The sequence below is a fragment of the Gymnoscopelus microlampas genome (assembly GCF_963454915.1).
Source record: "Gymnoscopelus microlampas genome assembly, chromosome: 12".
In the NCBI taxonomy this organism is placed as follows: Eukaryota; Metazoa; Chordata; class Actinopteri; order Myctophiformes; family Myctophidae; genus Gymnoscopelus; species Gymnoscopelus microlampas.
In genome coordinates this window covers 46,145,591-46,158,090 of record NC_139949.1, presented here as the reverse complement: position 1 = coordinate 46,158,090, position 12,500 = coordinate 46,145,591, and the positions used below count along the sequence as shown (strand labels likewise).

Sequence of the window (12,500 nt, the reverse complement as noted above, 5' to 3'; positions counted from 1 at the left end):
TTATGCTATGTTGATTAATTGAATACATAGGACCACAATGGAAACAAGTCCCCAGGACTTTTTTGTGCTATCCTTTTAGCCTAAATGTCTGACTGTACCACGTGATGTTTACATTTCTGACTAATAAAGTATTAAATCAATCAATCAATCAATCAATCAGAGAGAGAGAGACAGAGAGACAGAGAGAGAGAGAGAGGTGATATATTGAATTACATGTATAATGTCTGTTTCAGAGACCAGGGATATGGACATAGAATACCATACATATCTCCATATTACCATATCATTTATGCAGATATGGGTGGATATACTTTATAGAAGGGGGCCTCAAACTTTTTTGGCTTCAGTACCTTCCTTCCCTGATTTCTGAAACCCAGTACCCCTTTATTACCCGACTATAATATTTTACTTAGAATGCTGAAATGGCATACCATAACCAGCATAATGATGTTATGAATGAAAGTCAAATGGAGTGAAAGAGTTGCAATTGGTGCCTTCTGAGCAGATTATTTTAATCTGTGGCCATAACATTTCAGTAAGGCCCGTTTTCTACGTCAATAAGTATATTTTCCATTTTTCCATAGCAGTACTTCTGTGTACCCCTAGGCGTCCTCGTACCCCCATTTTCAATAATAAATACATTTAAACCATCACCAATGCACCAGACCAGTGATTCTCAACCTTTTGAATTTCAAGGACCCCCCAGTTTGATATGAATTAGGCCACAGACCCCCATTTGATTAAAAAGGAAAAAAAGATCTCTGGGACCTCAAATGACACTGTAAAATCCTCAGGTACTCTGAATCTGAGTGTACAAATGGAACCAAATGGACCCTGTACACCCGCAGAGTAGGAGACCTGTAAGGGTCCATTTGGACTCCTTGGTGGTCCCCGGACCCGACCTTGAGAACCAGTGCACTAGAGAACTACGATAGCAAAACAAAAAAATGGAAAGGGGCGTTCTAGGGTCCACATAGAACGCCTTTTGAGTTGTCCATGTATTTCTATGTCAAAGACACGCTGGTGCACTCCTCTCCTCTTCCCAGAGCTGACCATTGAGCTTCAGACGCCCCGACGCCCACAGTTCTTTTGGTGCAACACCCGGGGTGCGTCAAGATGGAAACAGTTCGACTTTTGGACAGGAGCAGCGGTCATTTGATCCTCCTGATTGTATATGACAACCTAGCTCTGTCTGGTCCAGAGTGTTAGAGAGAACTCGCTAACACTCTGGACCAGAGCTAGTGACAACAACCTGGTAATTTACAACCCAATTTTGAATCCTTTACCACAACCACGTCGAGAAGCCCATCGTGTTCACATTGATTCAGCTACGCTATTTGTGCTAATAGCCTAACGCAGATGTTTGAGCAGTGAGCACCTCAATGGCGGATAGGTAGGTTGGAACAGTGCGGGCATCACTGTGTCGAGCACTATGGACACATGATATCTAAAGCGCTCCTCGGAAACAAAAGGCGTTCTCTGTGGGGACACACGGCCCCCCCACATGGACCCTGTTACAACTCAGCTAGTTGATGGTTATGCAGTAAATGGTCCAGCTGTTATTCAGCCAACTCTTCATGGAGGACTTGGAGCTGATCGACTTCAGGCTTCTTCCCCAGCTAACCCTTTCATTCCCACATAACTCACTCCGTCAGTTGGAATAACTCGAGTTGAGCCTAAAACACTCACTCCTCTCCTGAGGATGGCCTCTCGGAGCAGTCTGACCACGTCCTCTCCCTCAACACCCGAACAGTTAAAACCTTTGGTCCAGCGAATCAGGATGCTCTGTGGAGACAAGGCCATATCATGAGTTAACCCTTTAAGACCGGGAACGCATATGTGTAATTTTTAGATTTCTTTGGCTGTTAAAAAAAAAGCAGATCTACAAGCTCATAGCGCGGCACCGATACAGTATGTGGGGGTTGTTTTGGGGTTATGGGGGGCTTTCAGGTAGGATGGTGCCAAACGCTCAAAGGGCACTTTTTTTTGTCCAGCTTATAAAAGACACACTTAAAGCAGCACTATGTAACTTTTTCTTAATGACTAAAATGTCATTTTGTCCAGTCTGTATGGTAGAGTATGATAATACAACTAGACCATACCCGGTCGACGCATCCGTGGGGGGATATGCGCACATGATCTGGCAACCCGGGAGGCGACATTGGTTGACACATAAACGCTAATAAGAAGCTGAGATTTGATGAAATTGAAAAACGGGCTTCACAGTTAAGTTCAGATGGTAATGGTCAATGGCTGTGTGCAAAATCAGAGCAATTGCTCCAGCCACTGAGGAGAACCGGGTAGCTTCACCTACCACTACAGACACCTACCACTACAGACAGACAGACAGAGGTTACTAGAATTATAGTAGGATAGTAGGATAGTACGATAACAGAGAGGGAGAGAGAGACAATAACTTATACAATTGGGGTGGTTGGTATTTTGTCTCCCTGCTCTTCTATTGAGACATTTAGATCGTGTCGAAGGTCATGTCTCACCTCGACACAGGATCTGACATGAATTTTAAAGTTAAAATATGGACATAAGAGGTTTCTACCCGACAGTAACGATATATTATACAACAGGTAGTTCCGACCAAGCAATCTGATTGGTTGAAATAGCTATCTAGCCGTGCTTCAAACCAGCATGATAGCACGGGCCTAATCACATTAATAAATCACTCCGCACTGCAGTCCGCACCTGATTAGACCATATATGGCACAGCTGTGCTGTGACGTCACGCTGTCCCACGGTAGGAAAACAAACAGACGAAAACAAACAGCACGGCGAAAATAGCAGATCTACAAGTTCACAACGCGTCGCCAGGTATCGCACGGCGAAAATAGCCGATCTACAAGTTCATTGTCAGCTTGTAGATCAGTTATTTTGGCCACGTGACACGGTCGTACGACGGAGCATATAGCCTACAGGAATTTATTCCACTGCGCAAGCATTGATAGCTCAGCTGTGTTGATGAGATGGTGCCTCAAACTCAAAGCGCTGCTACAGGGACTATTTAATGTCTCAGTCAAAAACTCTTCTCTTTACAGGGAAACGGATAATGGCGAAACATTTTATTATGAATTGCCCCACGATATGAATACATTTGGATGTGTTTTGTTGGTAACTGTTGTATAATCGCAATATTACACTCGAGGGTAAAAGCACACCCGCTCGTGTAATATTGCTTAATTCGTGTGAGCATGTGCGAGTGTGTGTGGAGAGAGAGAGAGAGAGAGAGAGAGAGAGAGAGAGAGAGAGAGACCTTGTCGATGTCTTTCTGTTCACAGGGGAAAGAGAAGGTGAATCCAAGAGCAAGAGTTTGTGCCTTCAGTTCCAGGGATTCCAGAAACTCCGCCAGACATGCTGCTATGTGATCAAACAACTGCACACACACACACACACACACACACACACACACACACACACACACACACACACACACACACACACACACACACACACACACACACACACACACACACACACACACATATATAAGATTAGACTGTATACTGTACTAGATATGTTCATGTGAATTTAATAGTAAACGATTTCTCTCTCTCACACATGCATGTGCGCGCACACACACACACACACACACACAAACACGCACGCACACGCACACACACAAACACACACAGTCACACACACACACACACACACACACACACACACACACACACACACCTGTTCTCCGGGCCCCAGCATGATTTCTTGCGGGATGGCACATATCTTGCTGTCCATCTTCACCACTCTCTGAAGGTCCTCCACCACGCGCACGTGTAGAACCCTGAAGTTAGTTCCACCCAGGTCCAACGCCAGGAAGTCTCCTTTCTCTGGAACCACAAGCAATCAATCAATCAATCAATCAATCAATCAATATCGAATGATAAATAACAGGGTATGGCCACTATGGAGGTGTGGTCGACACACATCTAGGTTGGAGGAGACCATTGGGCAGATTGAGGAACAGATGGGGGGGGATTATATCTCCCCAAGAAATGTACCTTGTCACGTGATGGAGTGACAAACTCATGTACTAGGGGAATACATGGCAAAATAAGTGATTCCACAGAGTGAAAAATAAATAAATACCGGTATGAGAGCTTGCAATGAGAGGTCCTTATCTACACTCCTCCAAAACCTGTTTTGGGGGAACCTGTTCACACAGATTCTATGGTGTGGTGTAGTGCAGTGTTTCTCAAACATTTTCATGTCAAGGACTAGCCTGATGAACCATCTCGGTCGCGTGAATTTCCATTATCATGTGTCTTCTGCAGTCTTCTGCCAAGCACTGACTGGGTGGGCGTTTTGCAAAAACCAAAAAGTGGAAGAAGCAATCAGCGTCTGTCAATCACAGGGCCCTGAGCGCAGACACTCAGGACCATTTTAACAGTTTAACCAGCTGATTAAAATGTTTCTAATGACTGGGGACCCCCTAGAACCCCCCCCCCCCCCCCTCATGGCCCCTGGGGGTCCCCGGATTCCACTTTGAGAGACACAGGTGTATTGATTCATATTTGCAAACAGGTTCTATGGTGTAGTGGTTATCACGTCTGCTTTACACGCAGAAGGTCCTGGGTTCGATCCCCAGTAGAACCTGTGCTTTAGTGTTTCAAGGTAACATGATGGTTGTAGATTGTTTGCTCTCAGTCCACGTTTCTCTGTCTGAAAGTCAGTTACACAAAGATCCTTAATTCATTTTGCTGGGAACCCCATGGAGCCACATGAAGGACCCCTGAGGTCCCCGGACCCCACATTGAGAACCACTGCATTACACCATAGAACCTGTTTGCCATTTGATGTGCAGACTCAAACATGTGCTACAGTGCTGTTATCACATCTGAAGCCAGCTAACAAACAGGTTCTATGGTGTAGTGGTTATCACGTCTGCTTTACACGCAGAAGGTCCTGGGTTCGATCCCCAGTAGAACCTGTGCTTTATTGTGTCATGGTAACATAATACAATCCCTACAGATGATGGCGCTGACAGCTCAGCGGCATGGGAGGTGAGCTTCCCTCCCTCAAGTCCAGGGAATACATGAGCAGCAGTGTGTAGCTGAGCAAATCAGCAAGGACTCCCACCACCCCCGCTGCAATCTATTCATGCCACTGCTGCAGCCACGGCCAGGCAAGCTCTACTTGCCACAAGACCACAATCATCATAACACCAGAGGCAGCTCCACTGATCATGTTCAACCCAGATTTGGCACAAACAAGGGAATGAACTCTTTCTCATGCTATTCAACAAAAATGTGGAATGCCCTACCCAAAGGAGTAAAGGAGTGTAAAATCCTACTCACTTTCAAAACTGCCCTAGAGAATCACCTTCAGGAGGCTGCAATTCCAAATTGGCCCCTGTCAAAGTCAAGTCTTAACCTACCCCCCCCCCCTCCTCTCCCCTCCCCCTAAAACTGTCTATTGTACATATTTCTTGTTTTTCATACCAGTAACCTGTAAACTGATTGTATGACGTTCTGCATAGTAGTGTATATGTGTATGTCTTCTTAAATGTCATCATGATTTGAGTGCACAGGGATCTCATTTTAAATAAGCCAAGTGCTTTTATGAACGATCCAGTTTAGAGGACCTTGTTGTGAATTGTACTTCCATGTACTTTTACCATGTCTTTCTAAATAAAGTATTCAATCAATCAATCAATCAATCAATCAATCAATCAATCAATCAATCAATCAATCAATCAATACTGATGTATCCAAAGCCATAACACCAGATTCATGAACAGTTTCCCCCTGGCTACCATCAGACTGTTTTGTGGAAAGATACCTCTTTCCACATTTCTTGAAACTTTCAAAGATTATGGAGCTTGTATGACAAATAATTTCACCCACTTTTTCTAATCGAGAGTGACTCAAGTTAAGTGACGACGGAGAAATGAGAGTGATGTTCAGACTCTCATTTAGTCAGAGTCAGACTAAAGACTCTAGCCTGTGTCACTTTCCAATGATTGTGGATTTCCCAGTCAACCACAGGTTTCAGTGTCTCTTACTGTATGTGACATCTCCAATCATCACTGTGTATTTTTAACACTGTTTCGTCTATATTAAGCAGGGTTCCCGTTCACACAGGATATTAAGCAGGGTTCTCCCGTTCACTGTTTTTATAGTAGTAGTCAGTCAGTAGCTATATTAAGCAACTCATTAAGCCGATCATCACTGTGTATTTTTAACACTGTTTTGTCAGTAGCTATATTAAGCAGGGTTCCCGTTCACACGGCCACCAAATCAGGCGTTTAGCAGTTGCTCTCATCCAGAGTGAATCTGGGTAAGAGGTGGAGAAATTAGAGTGTGAAGCCAGCCAATCAACAGGTTCTATGGTGTAGTAGTGGTTATCATGTCTGCTTTATGCACAAAAGGTCCTGGGTTCAATGCCCAGTAGAACCTGTGCTTTATGGTGGCATGGTACAGTAACATAACGTGTGGTATCTGAACCACTGACTTTACTATGTTTTGGTAAAATGTCCTACTGCACTTGATGGATATATTTTCATATCTATGTATTCATGATTTTATTGTATAGGACATATACATATATTGTATTGTGTTTAACCACGTTATTCCACTTTGAGAGACAAAGGTGTATTGAATTAAATTTGCAAACAGGTTCTATGGTGTAGTGGTTATCACGTCTGCTTTACACGCAGAAGGTCCTGGGTTCGACCCCCAGTAGAACCTGTGCTTTATTGTTTCAAGGTAACGTGATGGTTGTAGATTGTTTGTTCTCAGTCCACGTTTCTCTGTCTGAAAGGCAGTTAAACAAAGATCCTTAATTCATTTTGCTGGGAACCCCATGGATCCCCAAGAAGGACCCCTGGGGTCCCCGGACCCCACTTTGAGAACCACTGCATTACACCATAGAAACTGTTTGCCATTTGATGTGGTGACTCAACCATGTGCTACAGTGTTGTTATCACATCTGAAGCTCCTTAACAACTAGGTTCTATGGTGTAGTGGTTATCACGTCTGCTTTACACGCAGAAGATCCTGGGTCCGATCCCCAGTAGAACCAGTGTATTATTGTGTCAAGGGAACATAATACAAGCCCTGTGTAGACTATAGGGCCACACAGTCCAGTATATGAGAGGTCAGCTTTCCCTCCCTCTAGGGAATTTACGAACAGCACAGTGTGTACCTGAGTGAATGACCAAGTACACTCACCACCCCAGCCACGATCTGTACATGTTGCAGACATGGCAAGACAAGCTCTACCATTGTATCCACAGCCATAGAGCGCCGAAGTCTGATGTAATTTACGCATCCTACCTGGTTCGCGTTATTTTTCCACCATTCTGAATTCCCACAGACGTGTTTAATATCACGTCAAATAAGAACTGTGTTCCAAAAATAAACAAATGATTGAAACTGCAGTGATTACGCTTGAATGACAAATCAAACCACTTTTTTTACACCTGGAGGAGGAAACTAAATGAATCAGACACCAATTCAGGCATTTAGCTTGTCCAGAGTGACTCGGGGTAAGTGATGGAGAAATTAGAGCGTGAAGCCGGGTAATAATCAGGTTCCATGGTGTAGTGGTTATCACGTCTGCTTTACACGCAGAAGGTCCTGGGTTCAATCCCCAGTGGAACCTGTCCTGACCTTTAGTGTGTCATGGTAACATAATGCAATTCCAGCGGGCAGATTCGTCGCACCATGGGAGCCAGACTGCAGCCGTGAGTTCAGTGGAATGCATTGGAGTTAATGAGAGCCCGGTGGATCAGCTCATGAACAAAATATATTTCTGAATGACTGAGACCTTTGTAAAGTAATTGCTTCTGGAAAATAAGGGAAGACATATCACACATTGTTTTCTGCTGTGTTGCTTTTCGATGTGTCCACTGTATACGTTTATTGAGCTGTCTAAAGAGCACAAAGTACGCGATACTGCCGAGCCAGAAACCAGTGTTGCCATGTCCACTTATTATAAGCGACTTTGGGCTTATTTTTCTGTGAAGTTGCTTGTAAATATTGGTAGTTGCGGGTTGCGGTTTTATGGGCTTTTTTCTAAAGTGTAGTTGATTATTTGGACTTGGGCTTCACAATTTTAAAATTATTTAAACCATACTGGTTGAAATAATTTTCTCAATTATGTTTATGTCATGGACCCTCAAATTAGTATGTATTTGTCCCTAACCCCCATCTGAAAATGTTTTGTGCCAGGGAGCCCCGTACCAGATTTGTGTTGTTAGTATTTCAAAAATCCTCAATATTTCACATTTTACTTCAAGATTTTAGCTTGTAGATCGGCTATTTTCAATGTATACAATAAAGGTTTAAAGTGCTCATAATGGCCTAGTGCAAGTCTTCAACAGGGGTCCACGACCCCTAGGGGTCCGCGAGGTACTGCAGGGGGTCTGCGAAATTGTTGCTTGATTAGACAATTAAATATATATATATATATATATATATATATATATATATATATATATATATATATATATATATATATACAAATATTTGTTATATATATATTCTTTTTTAAATGTCCATTTATCTTTAAAAACATTTTCCACATTTATGTATTAAATAAATGATGATATCTATAAATGATTCTGTCCATTTTGAATAGCTTATGTACATGATTATTGTGCAATTGACATATTGTTGTTCTCAGTTAATAAGGTATGTTTAGAAATGGCAGTGCGGCCTGTACCCTGTACATGTACGGTATGTTTAAAATAAAAGCATGAATATATTAATCTGTCTATTATTTTTAATAGCTTAGTATTGATGCACAATAACATGTATGTTTATGAAACACAATTGTATACATAATTAATTATACAATATATGTTGCCCCCCCCCCCCCCCCCCTCCCAGCTCCATCTCCCCATCAGTTTGGGAAGACCCCTGGCCCCCGGTGCTTCTTTTGGGCTTGTTTTCCCAGACCTGGTTGCTTATTTCTCTCACACAATCTGGCAACACTGCCAGAGACAATTTTTATACAGTCTATGGACGATGCATGCCGCTGTTTAGATGCCTCAATAAAATTGATACAGTGTGCTAAAAAAAATCCGAATTGATTGGATAAAAACCTGTGATATGTCTTCTTTTATATTCCTGAACCGATTATCTGACAAAGGACACAATTGTTCAGAAAGAGTGTTTGTTCACAAGCTGGTCCAGCTGGCTGCCATAGACTTCATTGTATTTCACCAAACTTCCTGTTCCAGTTTTGCTCGATGTAAGCATAAGGAACGGAGGGGGAGACCAAAAAGGGGAGGGGGGATGGGGGGTTTGTCTGTCGATTATGTCATCCGTCAGGTTGAGCTCTGAGCTCTTCACTGCTTCCCTCTGGAGGATGAATAGCCTCTTGTGGCCCTAATCACGCGTAAGAAACGTGTCAAACTATGAACGCACTGAATGCACTGACGTAAAGAACGTACCAGTTCCTCACCCCCGACGTACGTCAATCCCCATCTCCGTCTAGTATGTACGCCAAGTGGCGTACATACTAGACGTTAGCTGTTGGTACCTACTGAGGAAAACAATAGCCGACAGTAGGCACTTCACACCCCAGATGTGCAACCCTGTCTGGTCTCTCTATTCAGTAGCATGCGTTGGTGCCAGCCAGGGCAAAGGAGTTCTTTTCCCCTCTTTGTTGTCTGTGTGTCATGGGAATAATTACAACTGAACAAATTGTAAACAGTAGACAGATAGCTACTACGACAAAATACTGCTTTTGTTTTTCCACCATCACCTCTATTCTATTATTATCCTACCTTTCTTTGGAAACGTCTATAAATCAAGGCATTCCTTGGAAGTTACAACAACAAAATCTAAAGATGGCCCACACGGTTTCTGACGATCCCACCCCCACACGCGTCGTATATTAAGTTCAGCACATGTGAGAAAGTGCTGCATTCCTCAACAGCACTGCTGAACATAGTAAATCTGACACATTGACCATGGAGCATCCTTCCACTCTTTGCATCTTTTCATCTTTCCACATATTTTGGATTTTTACCCTCTCAGGCTGCCTTCAAGCAAACCCTATCTCTGATTTCACACCTGAATTAATTGGGATACCCTTATGTGTAGGTTTTTAAAAAAAGAAGAAAAATAAATGTTTTGTCCATGGTCATTTTTTTTAATCATTTCTTCAATTCTCACTAATATAATCTGATTTCTTCTATATAAACAGGATTCAAATGAAAAATTCTACACTCCCAGTTTGAAGGTAAGAGCACCTGCTTTGTGTTTATGTAACAAAGTATATTTACTTGAGTTTTTATACATTTCTATGTACTTATGTACACGATCATGACATTTTGCTTATTGCAAATAATTGCGATTAATATTTTTGGCATTTAAAATTGGGACATAAAGAATAATAATTACATTTTGTTTGCCTTTTAGGCTGTGTAAACAAATACTGCACAAGGCAGATATAAGGACAAATAACTTAAATATACACAAAAATGACACAATCATAATCAAAACAGGCCAGAGCAGGCCATGCATTTAGTAATTTTATACCGTAAAAGATTTGTAACAATTGCGGAAATAGCAGATCTACAAGCTCCCAACACATCACGATGTGACACATTGTGAACTTAGATCTGCTCTTTTTCAACAGATGAATGTGTACATAAGAATGGAAACGATAATACAAAATAATTGCGATTAAGTCAAATAATTGCGACTACGTCATAATTGTGACAGGCTTAGCCATATAGCCCTGGATAACCTCATTGGATTGCAGTATAGAGTCCTTGTCCTTCAATGAAGTTGCCTTAGAAATCGCCTGCTACAACTAAGCAACCACCTGTTTCGCCCCATCAACATCCTAGCAACCACCTGTTAGATGATAGCAACCGCCTAACAACACCCAATCTGATTGTCTGCAAAAACCTTAGATTTAACAATAATTGTACACAGCTCTCTGTCGTCTGAGAGAAAAATTGTTTTTTCTCTCTGTCAAGTTCAACTTCTCATACATTTAAATGTCTCTCTCTTCAATGTGTAACGTAATAAAGTATGATTCCACTAGCTGAAACACTAATTATTTTCAAACGTTATATACATTATTAAATCAAACGCTGTTTAATCTATTTTATAGCCTATTTGAATGTACATTCCTCTCCAATACTGTTTCTACTGAGCACAATGTCTTCATATTTTGTGTTCGCAGGACTCCTGTATTAATGATGTGTACAGGTGTTTTGAGCTGGAATTGAACACCATAAACAGCACATGCAATCTCACTGACGGTCAACGTTACCAAATAAACCTGACGAGGCATTACTTGAATAAAACACAAGATGTAAGTAATTGGTATCCCGACATGAAAATGAATTTTCTGTTTACTAAAGAGCCGGAGAGACAGGGAGACCTCCTTACTGAACAAACTATAGCAATGACTATACTATCATAATTAGATAGTAATAATTAGAGCTGTTCAACACTTATTGTATCAAAGAAACATCACTTAGATAGATAGATAGATAGATAGATAGATAGATAGATAGATAGATACATCACTTACACACCCTTTAAAGAAAAAAGTTAATTATTTGCTGGAAATAATGCAATAATTCTTCTCTACAGGGATCAACAAAGTCTGAACACTGTGACTGTGAGATCTGGCCACAACTTTCTGTACAAGAGTTTCTTCACAGACTGAAAGAGGTTTTCGAAGAGAAAAATTCCTGGATGTAGTCATTAACCACTTGAACCCCAGTATCCCAATTCTGGGAGGAACGTTCGCCAAAAATAGCTGATCTACAAGCTAGCAAAGAGCTGCTGGCAAAGAGATGTGTGAAAATAGAGAGTACAGAGTACAGTTGCAACTCAGGTCCGTATAGAGAGGGTTACAGTGCTTAAGTTCTTTCTATGACAATAATCCAGGAGAAAGAACTTAATGCGCTGCACCGTAATTTTCTTTATTTGACACCTTAAGCTCTAGGAAAAAGGGCAAAAAGGTTTCTCTGTTGTGTATATACGCTGTGTATTTATGTTATATGTATTTTTTTTATTATTTTTTTATGACTATTTTGTCTTAGGCTTCTGCAATATCTGAAGAAGCCGAACAAAAGCTAGTTTTGCTCTTATGTACCTGTACACAAGATGTAATAATAAAGACCACCTTGAACCTTGATCTTGTCATCAGACCAGCTGTTCTTCATTATAAACAGGCATGAAACCTATAGGCTACTTTTTAAATGTCTTCAAACGTAATCAAATGGACCCTTGGAGGGTCCATTTGGACACTCTATGAGTTAAATCAACACTGAGTATTTTACCGTGTACTACAGTGTCATGTAGGATCCCTGACTAATTAAATGTACAGTGCAGCCTGATTCTCTGTACTATGACAATGTAAAAGACATGAAAACATTACAGTAACGGTTGAAAGTTTGCAGGCATTTGACTTGTAGTTTCCTTTTAGTGAGCCAACCTCAAACTTGTCGTGGACAACACAGAGATGCACAAGCAAACCAACTGCACATTTGGTTCTACTGGGGGTTGAACCCA

At 41.6% G+C, this 12,500-nt stretch overlaps 1 protein-coding gene across 1 annotated transcript in view; it reads right to left on the bottom strand.

The window, feature by feature from the left end:
• Positions 1-12,500, bottom strand: part of LOC311057777 (hexokinase-4-like) — a 58,075-nt gene that overhangs the window by 12,092 nt on the left and 33,483 nt on the right. The window contains exons 4-6 of the mRNA XM_084074860.1: positions 3,691-3,839; positions 3,266-3,385; positions 1,690-1,785 (exon numbers count right to left, since the gene is read on the bottom strand). Coding sequence (XP_083930986.1) covers positions 1,690-1,785; positions 3,266-3,385; positions 3,691-3,839 — 365 coding nt within the window. The remainder of the gene's footprint in view (positions 1-1,689; positions 1,786-3,265; positions 3,386-3,690; positions 3,840-12,500) is intronic.